Source organism: Simochromis diagramma, unplaced genomic scaffold (genome assembly GCF_900408965.1).
Source record: "Simochromis diagramma unplaced genomic scaffold, fSimDia1.1 OVJJ01000486.1, whole genome shotgun sequence".
In the NCBI taxonomy this organism is placed as follows: domain Eukaryota; kingdom Metazoa; phylum Chordata; class Actinopteri; order Cichliformes; family Cichlidae; genus Simochromis; species Simochromis diagramma.
The window spans coordinates 2,746,539-2,767,324 of NW_024387047.1; the positions used below are offsets into that span (position 1 = coordinate 2,746,539).

A 20,786-nucleotide genomic window follows, 5' to 3' on the forward strand; every position below is an offset into this window, starting at 1 on the left:
GATTTCTTTTCTCGACGGTGCACTGAGTTTCAAACTGTAACCACAGACTTAAGACACCTACAGAATCTCAAAAGAGTCGGTGAGAAAATGGTTGAGACATGCTGCTGCTGGTCAAACTATATAGCACGATGGCTTGTTTTAAAACACAGAACATTAATACATGAAGAAATATGTCGGGAGGGTTTGCAAGCACGATCCAAGTAGGAATGATCACTGATATCAAGGAACGAAAGTCTAGATTAGTTTGGTGTAACTTTGAGAAAAGTTACGCCTAAATTAACTGTTAAAATCAAATATTTTCCATTTACATAATTAACACATTGTTCCACACACTCCTCAGGCCTACGGTGAGTCTGATGCTGTGCCGACAGAGTCTGAGAAATAACCACAAATGGAGACAATCAGTTTTGTTTTGTTTTTTTTCTTTTTCTTTTTTAATGCAGCAATTTCTGTATTGAGGTGAAGTGAAAACATGCCCCAGTTTCAAATCTTCATCTTCTGCTGCAGAGACAACAATGCAACACTTAATCCACAACAGACACACAGCTGCTGACCTCATTCCACTCACCATGAGGGTACGAGCCTGTATACTTGGAACAAAGCATTAAGACAACCTACAGGATGTCAAAAAGGTACTGCATATCATCTAAAATATCATGCCGTCCATGTAACACTGGGATTATACAATTTGTACAGCTTAAAGTAAACAGTCACGCAGGCCGGTTATACTCTGATTTTGGACTGTGTCGATAATCAGGTGAGCGTCGAGGTATGCTATTACCAAAAGCTTGTGCATGCACAAATCAGCCGGTAGGGCTCAAGCTCCAGGCTTTGGCAAAAAACAGGCTTATACTGTAAAGGTACATGCAAAAATAAAAGCACAGGGCTCAAGACTATTCGATTTCTCACACGTTTTGGCAGACTTGGAAGATAACATTTCATGTCTCTTTAAGAAAGCTTCTTAATCTAATCTTAATGTAGTGTTTTAAAGAAACAGCTTACTTTTGGGAAACACACCTATTTGCTTTCCCTTTGGGAACAAGGTCAAAGCATCTGTCACGTTTGAGCGTCAACTGTACAGCTAGAGCTGGGGAACCGTTAGCCTAGCTTAACAGTGGAAGTTACGTCATTTTATCAACTTCCTACTTGTCTGAGTTTTATTGGAGGTTTAAAATTTCAACAAGCACTTAATAATAGATCCATTTTATTTAAAAAAAAAAAAAGAAAACTTTATCAAGCAGTCAGCCTGCGTTTTGAAAGTATCAGCTATTAGGTTAGCTTAAAATTAGCTATGGTGACTACACAGCAGCCCTTTTGACATAAAATGCTAAATAAACATAGGTCAACTTATCACATTAATTAAAGCTTTTCAAAGTTAAAATAACAGAACGTTCATTAATGTCATTTGTAGAACATGTTTACCTGGTATTTCATATTAAAAAGGCTGGTGTGAAAAAGCTGTAATCACAAGTCTCCGTATCCTAGCGTCTAATGTTAGCAAGCTAGCTAAGAGCAAACATGTCATAAGCCAAATATGATACTGTCTTTTGTCTCTTTTGATAGAGGTTAATGCTATGTTCACATCATATCAGAGTTACTGTGAACACTGTAAATATTTTTCAACCCTGCATGTGCGAAACTGTAGTAAAACGACTCAGCTCCTAGAAAAAATATTCATTGTGAGCTAGGCTAACACATCGATCTGTCATATGAGACTAATAGTGAAGAAGCCCACACTTGAATTAATAAGCTATGTATTATTACAGTAGACTATACGGAGCTCTGTGTGCTTTATATTTCATGTTAGATTGATATTCAAGGTTCCATTTGAAACATGTCAACTGGTAACACTTTACTATCAAGTGACATTACTTGAATAAAATGTATCAGAGTTTGGCTTTTTTTCATAATTATGTTAGAACAATCTGTTACTAGGCAACTCTCACATTATAACACTGAAAGAACATTAACACAGAATTTATCAAGTTCTTATTTGTAGCTTTAAAAACAGAAAGACGTTACAAAGCTAGAGCTGCCCTGCCAGCAAAATCACAACTCTTGCCTGTCACATGACCATCAGCCCGAAATCAAACCATTGGTGGTTCAGCAGCCCAGTTAGTGGTGTAGCTACATGTTGAACGTTTTATCCATCCTTTAAGGACCACTCATTCACTACATCTAGCTGTTTAACCAGCAGAGCACATTAACACTACATTAATATTTATATAAGAATTAATCACACAAGACAAATGTTAACTTCTAAGCTTTTACAGGTTTTGGTAAGGTGTTTTGCCCTGTGGCTACTCTTTATGTTAAGCTAGGCTAATCACTACCTGACTCTAGCTCTTTATTTAAAACAAAGACATGAGTATCGATCTTCCCCAGAAAGCCACTGGGCCTAAATTAATCCCCCTGTTGGGCACAAGAACAAAATTTTTTTTTAAATACAAAAGCTTCAGTCATCAAGTTGGTAAAAAGCTGGGCATTAACTGTTTCTGTTGGCTGTTTAGGCAAAAGTAAATAAAGAGTGAAGCAAATATTGTAGCTAATACTGTTTTACCTGTTCATGTGATATTTCACTCATGTCCTCTAATTACACTGTGGAGGCTAGACCATTCGTTGACCGAGCAGAGTGGGAGTGCAGAGATGCACTTAGGCCAACACTGTTCTGTCTGCACCTCACAATTAACATTACAGCAGGCAATGGCACAAAATTAACTGAGTGCAACATTAAATTGTGGCTCCAACCCCCAAAGGTCAGTCAAAGCTGCCGGGGTAAACAGCTTTACTGGTGGAAATGCTGCATCAAGACAGCAAACAGGTGTATTTCCCAAGATGCATTACCTGAAATAGACAGTTTGCACATCATCACGTTATGATTGTATAAATTACGATGTCTTCACTTGCAGAAATAACTGACTTTATGTTATCAGAGGGATAAAGAGACATACATTCACACACTCAAAGTTCCTTAGAAATGGTTGCAAATGGTAGAAAAGCTTTGGCATATATTGCCTACAAGTTGTGCCTGCACACTTGGAAAGAAGAGCGGGATGAAGTGGTGTGAAGCTTCACACAGCTCTTCCTTAAGTTTACACGTCGAGTTAGCAGTCCCACATAAAACTGTGGTCAGTTTAATTACCTACACTGTATGCTATTTACACGGTTTTTCAATTTGTTAGGCCTTCGGGTTTTTAAGGTGGTCTTTTGCTACATATTCTCAGACTGAGATTAACGGCGCCACCCTAAAATGTACCACTCTCACTACGACAATCAAAGAGTAGCTCATCTATGCAGTTTGATGTACCGACAGGGCACAGCTACCCCAAACCAACCTCTACAGGGAGATGATCTTTATCCTAAACTAAGCACTTAACAAGATGATGAAGTCTAGTAAAGCAAACAGAGCTTTCTTATAGATGTGTAAAGGATGCCATTGTTGGCAGTGAGCTGAGTTTCAGAACCCTCTTTGGGTCAGAGCTTGGTGCAGGGCTAAAATACTAAATCTTCGTAAGCATTTTGGACACAGTGACAAGCACAACTTTTCATTCTGATTGCTGGACTGATTTTAACTTCAGTACCTTCTCCTCCTAAAAAGGCCTGAAGGGGAAAAAAGAAAAAACAGCTAGCTGGTTAAGACTTAAAAGAGGAAAATCTGCCCTATAACGCATCCATGGCTACGATGTGATTAACAAATACCGATCATCATCGACAGGCACAACTTTAAACAGGTTTACAACATGAAACCAGTCACACTGTCTTTGCTGACTGCAGACAGCCATCAACACTTACTGGAAATGTATCACAGGAAGGTGTTGCAACAAGAGGAAGGCGCTCCAGGAGGAAAAAAATGTTCCAAATTAGGGCACACATCACATGAAAGGGGGGGAAGAGTGAACTGAAGACACAGGCAATAAAATAAACCGAGTGCCTTCGTGTGCTGAATAATTCAGTCGTCCCCCATCGGATCTGGAACAGGGATAATAAAGGGAGGCACCTCCACCAAAACCACTAACCTTATTCAAAAAGCCGTAGACTGCTATTGCTCGGGATGTCATCATGCTCGTGTGGCTCTCTGCTTATGGAACGACACCTCCTAGTAAGTGATACCTTATTATTTTGTCATGCTATACTGTAACATTGCATAGAAGTTGGAGCTTACTCTAGGGCGGTAGGTACAATAGGCAGGGACTCTCTGGGATTCCGCTTCATTCATGCCTTACCAAAAAGATGCTATGGGGGGTGGGGGGCGTAAATGAGGGGAACCGTTATGGGAGCTGCTGCTGTGCGCCAAGTTGCCCCGCTGTCATTTTCCTCCGCTGTAGGCTACGACATGAGAGAGAGGTGAGAAGGTATCTGTTGGCATGGCACAAACACCGCAGCCGCCAGAGAGAGCTGCCATCGTCACTGTGAGGCGATGTGGCGCTAGCAGCTGCCGGGGGAGGAACACACTGAGCCGCACATGCTCAGTTTGGAGGCAGACTCGGGCGCCTGCTCGGGATCAGCTTCCGGTCCTGGTTCTGGCTCGTTCGCGTCCTCATCGGCGGCTCCGCTTTCTGCCTCTCCGTCCCCGTCGCCGCTAGCGTCATAATTCCCGGCCTCTGACTGACCCTCCTCCTGACGCTTTTTCAACCTGAGGAACACAGTGACTCATGAATATGTGTGCATGTTTGCCAGGTGCACTTCTTTTCGTTCTTCTCCTTCCCTTCACTCTCCAATCGCCTGCTACAGGTGGCTGCCTCTAACCTGGACGTCTCTTCCTGTTCTAAGGTAGTTCTTCCTCCCCGCAGTCACCAAGTACCTGCTCAGAGGGGATACATCTTATAGTTTGAGTCTGTCTTTAATATTATTATCTCACTACACAGACCCATTCAAGATAAACTAACTGTGAACTGGCTCTATATAAATAAAACTAAATCACCACATTTATGATGGCAGCCGAGATATGCCCCCATGTTGTGTAATTAAATTATTTTTCCAAACTTTTGAGCTATAAAATCCTCAGAAAAATAGTCAAGAGGCCTTTAGACTTTACTATATTATGCACATCACTGCACATAATTCTAGACATTATGCCCTCTATTATAAATAGAAGTAACATGCCATTAATCAGACCAATAGGATATAATAAGACATTTGCCACAGAGGAGGACTGCAGTAACATTGCAGCGGCAGGACCTGGTCAATAATAAATGAGGCAATAATTTAGAGCAGCACTGAACCAATGTTGCTCACTTTACATACAAAGATACATTCTATGATAAATGGACTCTAAAGTAGTCATTTATGTTGTGCAGTGTGTATTCTGCAGATGTAAAGAAAACATTAGATGCATTAAATTTAGCTACACTCTTAAAAAGCCTCCTGTCATCTCTGATTTACATAACTGAGCCATTTCATTACAGAAGCTTGGCTGTCGTAAAGGTCTGGAGTAATATGTAATGCTTTTCTTCATATACCAGTAACTCTATACTGCATGCTCTTGGAGGATTAAATTAGCATTTGCTGTACCTGTTCACATATGGCAGCCCTTAACTTGTTCCCACTGCAATCGTACGAGCATTTCCAGTGCCAGCCCCACATTCACCAAAGCAGTCGTGGTATAAGGTGACAGTTTTTTTTAAACTCATCATTATGACTGCAAACCTTTGAAGTGCAGATTTATTTTTATAGATCTGACTATCATCATGAATTGTTATTGTGCCGCCTTCGTTTTGAAAGTGCGTGTGGACACGTAGGGGGGAAAATACACTGATATCGCTGCAGCAACGTCTGACAGCAGGAGAAACTGGAGCAGTCAAAACAATCAGACGGGTCTTAAACAAACCTCCAGATTAGTCAAACAATCAGTATGCACAGTCAGAAATGTTTGATTGTGTGCTGTATCTGCAACGTAACAAACACAACGGAGGGGAAAAAGGTGGAAAAAATAAATGAAGTCGCCCATACAGAAAAGAAATGTAGTAAATATTTATGTATTATGTGTCTCATACAAGGTACATTCCTTATACTATCGTATGAAAGTGGCATCCTCAGCATTTTGATCATACAAGATATTACACTTGATCCACATTGTTGTTGTTACTGATATATTTGGGAGGTTTTTATGGGTTTTAATATCGAGCTAATTGTTTACCTATCAATCTAACCTTATTTTCTTCCTTGTTTGCTTATGCACAGCTCTCTTAAGATCCTGCCAAAGCATTTTAGTTGGTTTGAGGTCTGGGCCATAGTAACACCTTGATTCCTTTCTTTTTTAGCCATTCTGTTGTAAATTTGATGATGCACTTAGCACCGTTGTCATGTTGCATGACCCAGTTTCTGCCACGCTTTAGCTGACACGATGGTCTCATTTGACTCTAGAATACTTTGTTTTACAGAGCAGATCATGGACTGTGAGGTATCCAGGTCCCATGGTTGCAAAAAACCTCCAAAAACCAAACTCAAATCAACACCCCTCCACCTCCGTGCTTGGCCGTTGTTATAAGGAGTTTGAGCTGATGAGCTGGTTTGGGTTAGGCCAAACATGGCACTATCCATTACAGCCAAACATCTCCATTTTAGTCTTCTATGTTTAAAAGACATGATTACAGAAGTGTTGTAGTGTGTTCAGATGTAACTTTCCAAAGCAAACCTTTGCATCCAGTGAAATGAAGCTTTTTCCTGGCAACCCTTTTTAACAAACCATCCCTGCTCCCTCGTTTTCTAATCGTACTGTCATGAAATGTAACACTTAACACTAACTGTTGCCTGTACAGTCTGAGATGCAGGTGTTTTGCAGTTTCGCTGAGCATTGCATGGAAGACTCCTTGAACGATTGTGGCATTGTCACATACGTGAATGCTCCAGACCTAAAGACAGGCGTCCATACTTGCTGATGTCTAATTAATCAAGTGCAGCAGCTACTTATACTCTTAGTTCCTATGGAAGCAGTAAGGGTGTACAGTGGTCCCTCGCTATAACGCGGTTCATCTTCCGCGGCCTCGCTCTTTTGCACATTTTTTTGGTGCAATTTTGCATGCTTTTTTTTTTTTAAACAGCACATTGTGTTCTGCGTCCTGATTGGCTGTAGACCATTGTCAATAAATCTCGTGCCGTATCTCCTGTACAGTACAGAATGCGTTCAGCCTGTCAAATACATACATCTTCTGTTGCTAGCAGTGTGACTGTGAAGTGCTGTACTGTATGTTTGTAAGTTTTCTCCCCAACAAACACAACAATGCCGACGAAACGCTTTGCACCGTCAAAGTAAGGAAGATGCTAACCATAGCACAAAAAGTTGGACTTGTGGACATGTTAAAGGAAGGTAGAAGTTACCGTCTGAGTTACCCGTCTGAGAAAAGTGTATAAAGTGTGTAGTGAGGGGTTTTACAGTCTTAAAAAAATCTGTAATAATTGTAAAAAAATAAAGCTGGCTACTTCGCTGATTTCACCTATCACAGGTTTTTTTTTTTAACTTAACTCCAGCGATAAACGAGGGAACAATGTACTGAGCTTTTTATAGGACTGCAAAGAGTCCTTTGGAACTTTTTTCACACGACTGTTTATTTCCACAAGTCAGACATTGTGTAAGACTCTACTTTTTGTCCGTTTCATACATGAATCTTATGAAATGTGCATGCAAAAAAATCTGCATGGGGAAAAATGTAAAAGGAGACTTTCATGATTAAACAATAAAGGCGTTTAAGTTTGATATAATATCTACAAGCACAGGCTGTGAGAAATTTGTATTTTTTTGCATTTCCCCCCGCACCAGTAGCACCTTGGAAAACAAGAACCTTAACATATTTGAAACGATGTATTATTACAGGACTGAATGCTAGCATACTGGTTAATGCCGACACTTTAGAGCAGGAAGACAGCACCTGCTTTGGTCCTCCTGATCAACTGAGCCTCTTATATGTTCTCCCTGTGCCTGCATTGGTTCCTGATTGACATGATTGTGACATAACTGTTAAGCTGACTGTTGATTCTAGCAAGGGAAACAAGGACAAGGACGAAGATGCTTTGTTACCTTAAACTGCTATATCATTTTAAAGTCTCAATTTGTCTTTTGTGCATGGATTTTATGCAATTTAATAAAAGAAACAGTAAAATGTGCCGACCTCTTGTCTCAGGGGTTTATGGGCAAAATATCTAGTTTTAACTGTAATTAAAGTGTCACTAATTTAGCTAAATTACTGCCGTTGGTTTTCTAAATATATGATTGCTGCCCCCCAAAAATAAGAGGTTGCGAGATAGCTTTAAGACCAAAGACAAATGAACCCCTTATGTTGCCTCACAATCTAAGAAAAGAAACATGAAAGAAGATTAAATTTAGCTCCAGCTGAGGATATCAATCCGATTGTTTAAAGGGCAAACAAGGCAAGTGGCAGGAATGTTTCTGTCCTTTGCATTCGTTCTAAAAGGATGACACTAATGGTAGCTAATTTCATTCTGGCTGCGTTGAATAAAAAAAAAGAAACCTCTGCTTTTAGCCCGTGTTATAGACGGTCTGCTGCTCTTCTGTTCTCTTACTTCTCTCGGTTGAAGATCATGAACTCTTGCTGCACCACTTCAAGGCACTCCTGTAGATAGTCGTTCTCCTGCAGGCAGATGACAGACAAAGCACACTCATCGTCACCTTACACATCGACCTCATCATCATCATCAGCATTATCAAGAACCGCAGATTAAAAAAAAACACAAAACAAAACTTGACGTCAACTTCAATCTGTCAAGTGCGTGACCTCCCAGGGATATTCATCCTTCCCCCTCGTTGCTCTTTTAAACAAGTCATGAATTGTTTGTGAGCTCTCCTCAAATTGGATGTTTGGCCCAAGACGAAAATAGAAGCTCATATTTCCAAAAGCACTTGGGGCCATGACAACGGCACCGAAGGCTTCATAATTTAATAATCTCAGTAATAACGCAGTATGAGTACACGCAAGCGGGCACACACGCATGTATGTGCTCCACACACAGCGTCTCACAACCCTATTGTTAGAGGTGCACGCTCTTTGCACATGTTCATCAGCCCTGATAACACGTGACACACGCACATGATGTCATGAGGAGCGTCTGATGGGTGCAGGCTGCTTTTCATAAATACAGAGAGGACGTCTCCCGTCTGTGGTAAATAATGTCTCAATCAAACATAACACCAAGACAAAGAAACAGAGACTGCACTGCTGCAGTTACACTCTGATCCTGCTCACAGCACACACAAATCAGACAGCAGACCTCATCACGCATTAAGGCAAAATGAGGAGGACATTTATATCTTGCATTGCTATTCATCTGCTACCTCAAAATCCTTTTGTTTTGCTGTAGTTCGAACTGAAATTCAAATTGTTAACATTTAAACTGCAATAATTTTTCTTTTTTGGGGATTATTCATTTCATCCTTTAACAGAACAGCCTATTAATTCAATTCAATTTTAACTGTACAGTGGAAAATCACAACAACAGCTCTTTATATTGTAAAGTGAGAAATAGAGAGAGAGCTCTAAGGCTACGTTCACGCTGCAGGTCTTAATGCTCAATTCTGATTTTTTTGTCTGGTTATTCACACGACAAATAAAATGTGACAGCAAAAGCGCTCTAGTGTGAACGGTTCACGGCCCTCAAAGCGGCCCGCATGCGCAAAAGAAGACACGCAACGCGCTCTGTTTACGGAAGTAAAAATGGCGGCTACAGAGCTAGTAGGTGTTGTTGCAGCCGTCTATCAATTCCTGCACATTCTGCAATTTCTGCTTTCGCCTGCAGTGTGAACGTAGCCGAACAATCAAGTTAGTACTTGGTGACAGTGGAAAGAAAAAAATCAGTTTTAACAGGAAGAACAGGTAGGGGGACGCAAACTGCCGAGACCGGTGGGGGTTGAGACTCCAAAGATCGACAGCAAGTATTCAACGATATAGAAACTGTACTGTATTGCCTCTGTGAGCATGATTACACAGGTGTCTCGCTTTATCCTTCTACTGTATCACAGAGCTAAGAGCACAGGTAATTCACTACAGCTGAGGAAAAAAAAATGCCAGCTGGCTCACTGCCAATCTAAAAATATACAGTGTCGACAGGATGTGACAGAGCGGAGACAAAGGTAAGCCTGAGCTGCATTGTTATCCTGGAACGGCCCGGGCTCTTTATAAAAACTGTACCAATGAGTAATGCAGTGGGTAAAAATAATTTACACGACTCTTCTGGTGGTCCCTTCATAATCTTTCGCTTTTAGCAATGACAGTTAAGTCTGTCTGTAAGTATCTGGGCAATCAAACACATTTTGTAATTTTGTTCAGTGAAGTTCAGACTTTCACCTTTAATTAAAGGGTTATGAAAAAAAAAGCTTTGGATTAGTTGTTTAGGAATTACAAGAATTCATATTTAGAGGCTCAAACGTCAGCAGGTTATTGATGAGATGTTTCGTGCCCTGTTCTCTCATTATTTCATGAGCTGAAGCAGATGAAAGATACGGAGCTGATTCCAAGTGTTGGACTTGGAAGCTACTTGGTAGTTTTTCACTGAAACGCTCTGTAAAAATGGATTGACATAGAAATGAAGGAGCCCATCATCAGGCTGAAAAAAACAAAATGAGCCTATCAGAGAAGGACCGAGCAAAAACGTCTCAAGGAGGCAGGCATTTAACTTTCATAGGCTACAACTGAGAGATGCTTTCATGAATGGAAAAACACGCGACTGAATATGCAAAACCACCATTTACACTTGACAAGAAGGCCATTGGGTGACGTCCATGGTTCTAGGCTTCATCCAAGTACTAAAAACAATCTTTGTATTTTCAATCTCTAAAAATAGAGACTGTGTATTCAAATGACTGTAATTCCTAAACAGTTAATGCGATGCTTTTGTTAAACCCCTTTGATCTTAAGTTGAAAGTCTGCACAATCATACAAGGACTGGGATTCAAAGTCTACTGCAGTGCTGCACAAAGGCCACATTATAGAAGATGTGTAATTGTCCAAAAGTTAACAAAAACCTAACTGTACAAAGCAAAAACCACACTAATCTGCTGGAGGCTACAAAGATCAAAATAACAGGTAAACAGCAAATCATATCGGTGCCTACGAGAGAATAACTCTTTTGAAGATGAAAAAACGAAAATGATCCCTTTGTATGATCAAAGAGAAGAGGCCTTTTAACAGATGCAGTGACAATTCCACCTTCATACTCGTGACTCCAAAATCCTCCTCCTTAACAGAACATAGTGCTTTTAATGCAGAGGTTATATAACTACTAAGAGGACTTCATCTCTTGTTACTAAATATGAAAGAAGATGGAGATCACTTTGCCTTTCTGAGGACTGGGATCCTTTTTATTATTTTTATTGACTTTTCTTTGGTTACAGTGTTTACCAGTTCTCCGGTTTTCACTATTCTTTAGATCAGGGAACTTTTGAGAGATACTGACCACTGCAGACTGGGAACACGTGAGCTGTGGTTTTGGAGATGCTCTGACCCAGTTGTCTAGCCATCATAATGTGGCTCTTGTCAAACTTAATTAAATCCTCGCACTTGACCATTTTTCCTGCTTTTAACATCAACTTTGAGGACAAAATGTTCACTTGCTCCCTAATATGTCCCAGCTGCCAACAGGTGCCATGATGAACAGATAATCAGTGTTATCATGTCACAGGTTGTTATGCCTGATCATGTATATTTTAAGCATTAAAATCAAATCAAAACTACCAGCAGCTACCAACACACTGCTTTAAAAAGTTTCTTTAGTGGTAGCGCTCACGACTCACTAAGAAGCAAATTAATTGCAAACTAATGGTTTAGTTTGTGCCTTCTATGCATAAAAGTCAAAGCTGTTGGTATCAGAGGTATCACACTAAGTGTTGCTTCATGAGATAAAAGAACGGACGCAGCAGCTCTGTGCAGAGCACCGTGTCACTTACAGACTGTGAATCCTTGCTGTTGTCTCGTGATCGGTTCTTTGCCAGCCTCTTTTTCTTCTTGTGAAGAGGACGTGACTCCAGGATCATCTCCTCCAGCTCGAAGGTGGGGTCGCAGTGCAGGCGACCTTTCTGTGTGAGCGAGATGCACGCGAGATAATTAGAAACAAACACAGGAGCAGCATCCATCGTAAATGGACCACAGAGTGCACGCGCTCTGAGCATCAACAGGGAACAGCACACATGAATGCACTGACATGCAAGCAGGAATATAAGGTGAGTGCACCGCAAAGACGCTGCATGCCAGCGTGCATTATTTAGTTGCCAAAAATGCTCATTATGATCAGCAAGCATGAAGGAGTGCTTCAGTCTGTGTGTGTGAGAGAGAGCGAGGTATGTGATGGCTTTACACTAACATTGGGAACAAATCCAGCCTCCATTTTCTTCTCATACACAGCGTCCCAGTTGACGTCAGCGAGGTAGGGAGCGGTCTGCATGTCAGACAGGCTGGAGAAACGATGCTCTGGGTTCACTGTCAGTAGCTGGAAAGAAAAGACACACACAAGCACACACACTTCATCAACATCACTTTCTGAGTAGCAACATCACCTTCGCACCTTCTCTCCTCGCTCACAGCCAGGCTGATCTCCACGGGAGGTGAAATAAAACCCTTACATGAGTTGTTTTTTCCCTCCTTTCCTTTTTACCACCTGCCATCCCTTTTCATCTGCTATATCTTACTAATATGCTTGTATGTGTTGAACTCAATATGTTAAACCCGCAGGACTGTGAACCTTACATTGTTTTGGTAGAGGTGCTGCCTTGTGTGAACGCAAGAGTTAAAAAAAAAGACTATAAATAAAGATTATTAGCTTTAATAAAAATGATCAAACCCAAGAGGCTGGAAGTCTTGCATTAATAAAAGGAACAGATAAAATGGATCATCTCTTCAAAGGGAAGAGAAAATGGGAGCGGATGTGAGGGTGAGCTTGAGCAACCGTTCTCAATGTGACGAGCAGTTCATCTCACTTATCATTGGAGACCTATATTCGTTTTTTTTCTCTGCTTATGACTTTAATAATATAAAGCAAAATTATTCACAGGGCTGTGCAAATTTCCAAAGTCCACAAGAAACAAGACAAAACAACTTTGCACTTTAACCAGTCCAGTTTCAGAACATTGTATTTGCACCACAACAGACCAGTACAGACATCAACCAAAGTGCGAGTGCTTTGTCTCAACCAGGGGTTTCCAACTCCAGGCCTCGAGGTGTCCTGCAGGTTTTAGACGTGATCCAGCACAGCTGATTTAAATGGCTAAATTACCTCCTCAACATGTCTTGAAGTTCTCCAGAGGTTTGGTTATGAACTAGTCATTTGATTCAGGTGTGTTGACCCAGGGTGAGATCTAAAACCTGCAGGACACCTGATCTTGAGGCCTGGAGTTGGACACCCCTGGTCTAAATCCTTATGAAAACTCCTGATGGAGATTGGATTTTTGATGTTTTCCATGGAGGATTTGGAAAATCGTTTAAGAGATATAGAATGTGATTTTTGGTCACTATTCTAAAGCCGGAAACTAGTAACTGTTTTTCAGTTACAACAGCACGAAAGCTAAAATACTTTTTTTTTAATAAACACGTATTCCCGTTGAGTGTCCCAGTAAACGATGATAGCGTGCCAGCCTGCACACTACCAGGACCCTGTATCGGTTTCATTTTTGTTCCCCAACTATCTTTAACGTCTGCTGTCAAAACCTTTTGATCATGCATGTTTATCTAGCTAATAGCAATCGTTTGGCTTTCTGACATGCAGATACAGAAACCATGAAATCTGCTTTTTTGGTTTTGCGTTTTATCACTATACATTCTTATAATCTGTCTGTGTAGGTTTTCAGATCATGGTAGTGTGAGAGTCAAAGGCAGCTTCATTTCTTTTTGAAGAGCCCTCACCTCAAGTGGTTAAGACTATTCCTACAATCTTTCTTTCATTTATAAAAGTCTTTCATTTATAAAACGTCTGGTACTGACTCTTGGCTGGTGTCATTTTTTAGATTGGATGGTTGAAGCCTGAAGAAACACAATAAAGAGATATTGGCAATTTAACAGTTTATTCTTTTAACAAACAGGGGCTTGGATGGCTGGTCTCCAGCCTGGTCACACACACTGCTATGTGATGACATCCTATTCTTCATTTGTCACAAATCAGCCAATGTGGTTGTGTTAGTCACTCTGGCACAAACAGCACATCCAAACTGATCCCAGTGGGGTTGAGGTCAGGACTGCAGGCAGGTCATTCCATCCTAGTCAATGATAAGCCTCGATCTGCGGAGAGTGTCGTCATCTTGGAGGATAGAGTTCGGTCCCAGACTGTGGAGATATGGGATTGCCACTGGCTGCAGAATCTCATCTTGAGACATCTCCACTAAAAACTGTTACCTTATTGGTGCAGCAATCAACACTGCAACATTTTGACCGTACGACCCAACAGGTGTAGGAAAACTCCCGACTCATCGATGAACAGGACCAATCAGGCCCCTGACTGTCAGCACCTGGGGTACCAGGAGCTCTAAAGAAGAGCCAACAGCAGAAAAAGCTGTTTGGCACTAGCAAGAGAAGGTTTGGCAAGTTTTTCATGGGTGCAACCCACATACTCAACTCTGCTGCTCAATCTACAAATGTGGTATTATTTATGGGGAAACAAACAAATTGACCAAAACATAATTTTTCTTCCTTCTCTGTAGAAAACTAATAATTGTGTTGCCACTACATTTGAACAGGAGGACGAATGCACCTTTACTAATAAATCCACCAACAGGAGGAATTGTTAATCAAATCTGACTCCAATCAGGTTGAATCAGAATTGTTGCACTGATCAGAACAGATGGACACCACACATGAATGGAGTCGCACAGTCCAGGGAGAAAAGAAGAGCTGGTACTGATACAGTTGTGTTTTTAAATGGAATGCCATCTGCTTCATTTTTCACCTCGGGGGTAAAACGCTGGAGATGACAATGGGATGTGGTTTTTGTTGTTGTGTTAGCTCGCTTCCTGCGCTTTACTTTCTTCTTCTTTTGGTCACAGGCTGATTCAGTTTTCTCCTGCAGGGCCAGTTAGCTCAGTCTCGGTGGAGTCCAGACACGGTAATCGATCAGCAGCAGAGCGGAAGAGACCGTCGCTCCGTCCAGAACACTCAGTCATTCAGACGCAGAGCACATGCACGCACTCCTGCTCTGCACTTACACTCTGCCAAAGAGTATCCTCCTGAACAAGCCACAGTTTTCCTTCCCCACTCAAAAATCTTGTCTTCAAATAACTACAGAAATATCACCAGAGGGGAGGAGAGGACTAGTTTCCAGAACAGTTTTGCTTGCTTAGATGACAGGACGCTGATGCAAAGCAGAATAAGGTGGGTTTTTATTGCAAGGAAAGTTTGGAGCAGAATTATTAACATTTGATCCAGAGGGAGTTATCTCATCCAACTGGCACACTTTCGCTTTTAAGAAAACATTTTCAGTCTCAATATTAGACTAAAACACTCGTTATGATAAGTTAGCACACAAAGATACACATGCACTGTTTCGTCTCTCACCCACACGCTCAGTTTCTGTGCTTTCATCCCATCTGTCATTTTCTTTCTCCATCCCTTCTTTGCCCTCGGGGTCTCGAATCATCCCCCCTCCCCACAGCACTCACGCACACACAGAATACCTGCACCATCAGTTCCACTGGCTCCGCTGACTTTTTTACCTCTACATCCTGCTCCTCTTTCTTGGGAAGACCATCTGCACTCAGGCAACATGGGTCAGAGTTAATCTGCCTTCACTTAATTAAAAACTGTAACTTTAGTTTCCTGGGACTGGCATTCACATTCCTAACCTTTCCATTTATCAGTTAGCTCATATACATTTTATTAAAATGTCCAAACCAAATGTTTATAGCTTCTCTCCTAAACCTTGGATGAAAGTGATGCATACTGACATAGTGAAAGAGATGTTGGCACAAACACCAGCTGGTAAAGAAGACGTGAACCTGATTAAAGACAAGCCATAAAATTAAGATTACAAGTTTTTGCCAGCAAGGCGAAGGCCTGAGCCAACTAAAAACACTGCTCTTTGCTAATAATGAGAGATAATGGACTGCTTGCTGAGAGCGATCAGTGAGCTTTGTCGTTCAGAATAGAGCTCATCGCTAAGCCTGTTCATACATGTTTGACAATTTGGATATTTGTTTACTGGGTAGATATTTGCTTTTCAGTTTTAGCAATTGGATATTTATTTTATTGTAAATGTAGAAATTATGCATCTCAGCTTGACCATCTCACACCCCTCTCACTCACGGCGCTGTCCCTATCCGATTGTTCAGTCTGACGTCCCTAGCCGTGTCTGGGCCTAAACTCCGCTGCAGGTCCATATATCAAACGATCACTATGGCATTACTGAGAGTTGAAAAACTGTCTAAAGTCTTTCATCTTTAATAAAATGATCAGCGTTCTGCTCTACCAGGTGTAACAATTGAGTTTAACATCCAGAAACAAATTAAAACGTACAGCTCTGTTATCACTTCCAACATAAATGAAGACAGAAAACTAAACAGCAGTGACGTTTGTAGGGTTACTGAAGTTGGTCTAGCTGGTATATAATGATGTGCTACGTGATCGCTAGCGACACTGCTATGTTAGCATAATATAAACAAGCTAACTTTTTTTCCACTCGATAAAAGTTAACGTGAGTGTTCTCGGTGGTCAGGAACAAATGTAATCGCATGGCAGGATGCTGTAAAAGGACCAAACTTCAGCCAGGAGAACAACTGAGATAATCCATCCACAATACGAGGTTAGTCATTCATATACTGCTGCATGGGCTGGGCTGTAGTTACATCCTAAGGTTTTAAAAACTGAGCTTAAATAAATGATTAGCGGTAATAAAAGCCGAGGGAGATCAACAGTGATCACTGACTGTTTTAGGAGCTTTTTGAGATTAAATAGAAGAAAATACATAATATTAAACATGTTAACAACACAAAAGCCATATTAAACGCAGACTACTTTAGGCCCGGAAGTAGGATTCGTCACGTCATCACTTAACGACCGGATTCAGTTCACCTCACTGGTTGCTAACTTGGCAACTTTGTAACTAAATTTGGTTACTTTTTATACTCCTTCTTTAAACTAAAAAGGCAGAGGGAAATAAATCTGTAGACAGTATCTGTCTCCGAGCTGTGCACACTGGGTGACAGAGTAATAGAAGAAAGAAAGGTGCTTTCTGTGAAGAGGGTCATATTACATCACGGATAAGCAGTTGGTGCTGTGTGTTACAGTTACACTGTGGAAAACAACAGTTAGAGATTGAAATACAACCAAACGTTAGCGCGACTGTGTGCAACGAACGTGCGAACTCGCTGCTTTTGAAATGGTTGCTTCAAAGACGAATCAGCGACCACTCGCAGTGAGCTCGCCGTCTTCAAGGCGACAGCAATAACATGGACTCAGTCAAGTTACATACAATCCTTTTGTGATAATACAGGAATTAGCAGTGATAAATCGATGTTACTGACTATGTATATAGAAATTCACATTAACTAATTTGATTTTCAGAGTCCAGACAGATCCTTGCAGATCTAGTAGTTGCTGCTGGACGGAGATTTAACTCCGGAGAAAGATGACAGACGTTCAGCTTGAGTCCCTTATTCCAGCGGTCCCCAAACCCTATTTCAAAGAAATATTTACGCGTCACCATAGCGACCAGAGACCATTAAGGGGCAGAGAGGAGGGCGTTACTCTCAATGTTGTTGGCACATTATAGGAGGACGTGTTACAAAATAACACAAATTTTTTGGACATCAAACTGGTCCGTGGTGCAAAAAAGGATGGGGACCGCTGACTGAAGTGTAAGTGTAAGTTAATAATGCCCCATCGTCCTCCACTCACCTTCCTCAATAGTGAAACCAGATCCTTGGGCCAGGTTGGGCTGTACTGGACACTGACGGTACTGAAGAGCTGAATCAGCGATTCCACCGAGTTACTGGCGTGGATGTCATACGGCCTCTAGCAGAGAGACAAGGTGACAAAAGGAGGAAAAGCAGCAAGTTGAGGAAGAGAAAGACGAGTGAATGAATGGAGGCGAGCTCGTTTTTGCAGCCCGATAACATAAAAACTGCAATTTCAATGTCTCACCCATCCGCGCAGCACTTCGAAGATCGTCACCCCTAGTGACCACCAGTCTACTTCAAAGGCGTAGCCCGTCCCTCCACTCACAAAAGACTGGAAGATCTCTGGGGCTGAAAGCACAGCAGAGAGACACTGAAGAAAAAGCTTGTATAATGACAGCCTGTGCATGGAGCATTCCTTTGCAAAAATGTCATAAGAAAAGCACATTTTTCCTCGGCAATCGCATAATACAATAGTGGAACATTTGCCTCCCATTTTCACAAATCAACAGGATGTTTAATTTCTTTGATATCATTCACACACGCCTGTTTAGTGATAATGAGAGCGTACAAATGTATTCAGAAATTGAAGGAACGGCATCTGGCACCTTCTAGCAAATAGTTCTAGGAGCTTTAACTAACCGAGACAGTTAAATGGTACAACTGAGCATTTAAAATGACAAAGAAAAGAATAACTTAATTACGCTAGGCCCCCTTTTCTTGTAGCTTTCTTTTTCATGCACAGTATAAATGTTTAGTTACCCATGTAGGGCTTGGTTCCAGCTAAGGCCGTGGCTCGCTCTCCGTCTTTTATTATTGTTGCTATGTTGAAGTCAGTCAGGTGAGCGTGACCTGAGGAAACACGAAAATCCATCAACATTTCCTAAATAAACGTCTGCGCTCACATCAAAAGGAAACATTTTCACATGTGACAAGAGAAGGAAACAAATGAGGACACAACGTTCCCTTTCAGTAAGCTGGAATGTGATATGCAAGGACAAAGTGTCCTCATTATTTTGTGTGTCAGTCCGATGTCCCCGACTCCTCTGACCTTCTTGGGGTCGTTTCTGGGGTGTCGTACTCGTCGCAGCGGATTGGGAACGTCACTGCCGTCTCTAAGGGTTATTTATTGTACAATTTCTGTTTTCCCCTGATGATCAAGCACTTTTCAGAATCCCTCCGTCAGCTTAAGCTGATAGAAGGATTTTGAGAAACACAAATGCACGACAGACATATTTATTGTATAGCTAGGAGGAGAAGTACAAAACACAGACGCACACACACAGGGAGGTACAGACAGCATTAGAATCACATGCAGTCGAAAAAAGAAACACAGCTTAAAGTCATCCAATGTGATAAGATAGTTAGGCTTTAAAGCTGCTGAATCCACTCCATCGATACGACACAGTCCTAACATTGCAGCTTTTAAATGACATGGAAATAGGAGGACCTGAGGAAACTGAATGTGTGCATAAAGCAGGAATACATATAGTATAATCAGAATAAAACTCATTAAGAGCCTTATGACAAAATATAACAGGTATCTGACAATAAATAAATAAATAAACAAACAATGCACAAAGAATACTGTGATATGCCCTTCAGACAGGTCTGTGGTCTAAATGTGCTCTTATACAACTACGATACATACTGAAGGCCTAAAAGTCCTGTTTTGTTTTACATCCTGTCTTATAAACAGAGCAAACTGTTCACACCCTTACCTTGTTCATCCAATAGGATATTGTCTGGCTTGACATCTCTAAAAAAGACAAAGAATACGTACACATTAAAACATGTTGATGCAAATATCAGTAGAGGATATTACTTGCATTTTAATAGCACATCACTGAGTTTCTGCTGTGTACAGGTAAACTGACCTACAGCTTTCTAAACCCCTATGGATAACATCACATAGACCTTCGGAGCATGTGGGTTATCGATGCCGCCTTTAAGCGTCTCCATTTGGATTTCTGTGGAAATGAAATGGAACCACTAGAGATTGGAAACATCTCCACATGTGGCTCTGGGGCTGCAGATTTCAGACCTCTGATCTAAGCTATCCAATGGCACCGCAGCTTCAATTTAAACAGCCTCTTATTTATTCCTGGCTGATACAAAGATGCTGATGTGATCATAGTTGCAATCATCAAGCAAGTCTGAAGTTATCTAATGATTCTGTGAGCAGTTCAGGAAGTTTGAAAGATTTCCTACTATAAATGTTGGAAGGAATTAATCAGGGATAAATTAGCTGGAAAAACTCCATGATATAAGCTTGGCATGCGTCTCTTGCACAACTTGAGAATTTGAAAACAGCCTCACTCATACATCTCTCTTAAAAAAGAGAGTCTATTTCATTGTGGCCCTGGTGGTAGCTATTCTAGTCTAAAAAGACCTGTAATCATGCCAGCTCCAGTCATGTGCTGGATTTTATACAGCCTGAAATCAAAACTGAGAGGACACCCAGTAGACCCAGCTCCCCTTTAGACCATTTTACTATGAGTAAGGTAATTATGGACTCCTCCCCCTCCGAATATGGCCGAAAACATTTGCCAACCCTGGCGTCATTAACAAAAACAAAAACTGCAGTGTTCATGCTAGAGTTGTTAAAATGTGCGTTTCAAAATGCGCTTTATAAGTTGTTGTTATTAGTAAAAGTGTTTGTGTGTTTAAGCATTTGCTAACTGTCTAATCTGCTCCCATAACTCTCCATTAACAGCACCTCCCATCATCATAGTTTGTGGTCAAGTGGGAAAGACCAGGATTGGACGTGTACAGTATGTGTAGATGCTAAAGCGTGTGGGAGGTGTTTTGAAGGCTGATGCATGTGTGAATTACATGTTTGAACAACATGATTTGGACATCTGTGTCAACAAGCAGAAAATTCCTTCATTCCCTGCATTTCAGAGCGCGTGAGAGCACACTCATAACTGATCCCCGGGAGAGGTTTGTCCAGAGGGACTAACAGGTC

At 41.2% G+C, this 20,786-nt stretch overlaps 1 protein-coding gene and 1 long non-coding RNA gene across 4 annotated transcripts in view; one reads left to right on the forward strand and one right to left on the reverse strand.

Moving 5' to 3' along the window:
- Window positions 1-415: 415 nt before the first annotated feature.
- Window positions 416-20,786, reverse strand: part of LOC120741685 (serine/threonine-protein kinase 32C-like) — a 97,625-nt gene continuing 77,254 nt past the window's right edge. For all 3 annotated transcript variants that reach the window (XM_040044693.1, XM_040044695.1, XM_040044694.1), the window contains 8 exons: window positions 19,540-19,577; window positions 18,581-18,670; window positions 18,066-18,169; window positions 17,820-17,936; window positions 12,307-12,432; window positions 11,894-12,022; window positions 8,518-8,585; window positions 416-4,633 (listed from right to left, as the gene is read on the reverse strand). In XM_040044693.1, coding sequence (XP_039900627.1) covers window positions 4,426-4,633; window positions 8,518-8,585; window positions 11,894-12,022; window positions 12,307-12,432; window positions 17,820-17,936; window positions 18,066-18,169; window positions 18,581-18,670; window positions 19,540-19,577 — 880 coding nt within the window. In that variant the 3' untranslated portion in view covers window positions 416-4,425. The remainder of the gene's footprint in view (window positions 4,634-8,517; window positions 8,586-11,893; window positions 12,023-12,306; window positions 12,433-17,819; window positions 17,937-18,065; window positions 18,170-18,580; window positions 18,671-19,539; window positions 19,578-20,786) is intronic.
- LOC120741708 lies at window positions 19,839-20,158 on the forward strand. Its single transcript, XR_005697668.1, has 2 exons — window positions 19,839-19,945; window positions 20,013-20,158. It is a non-coding gene; the product is annotated as an uncharacterized LOC120741708 (long non-coding RNA).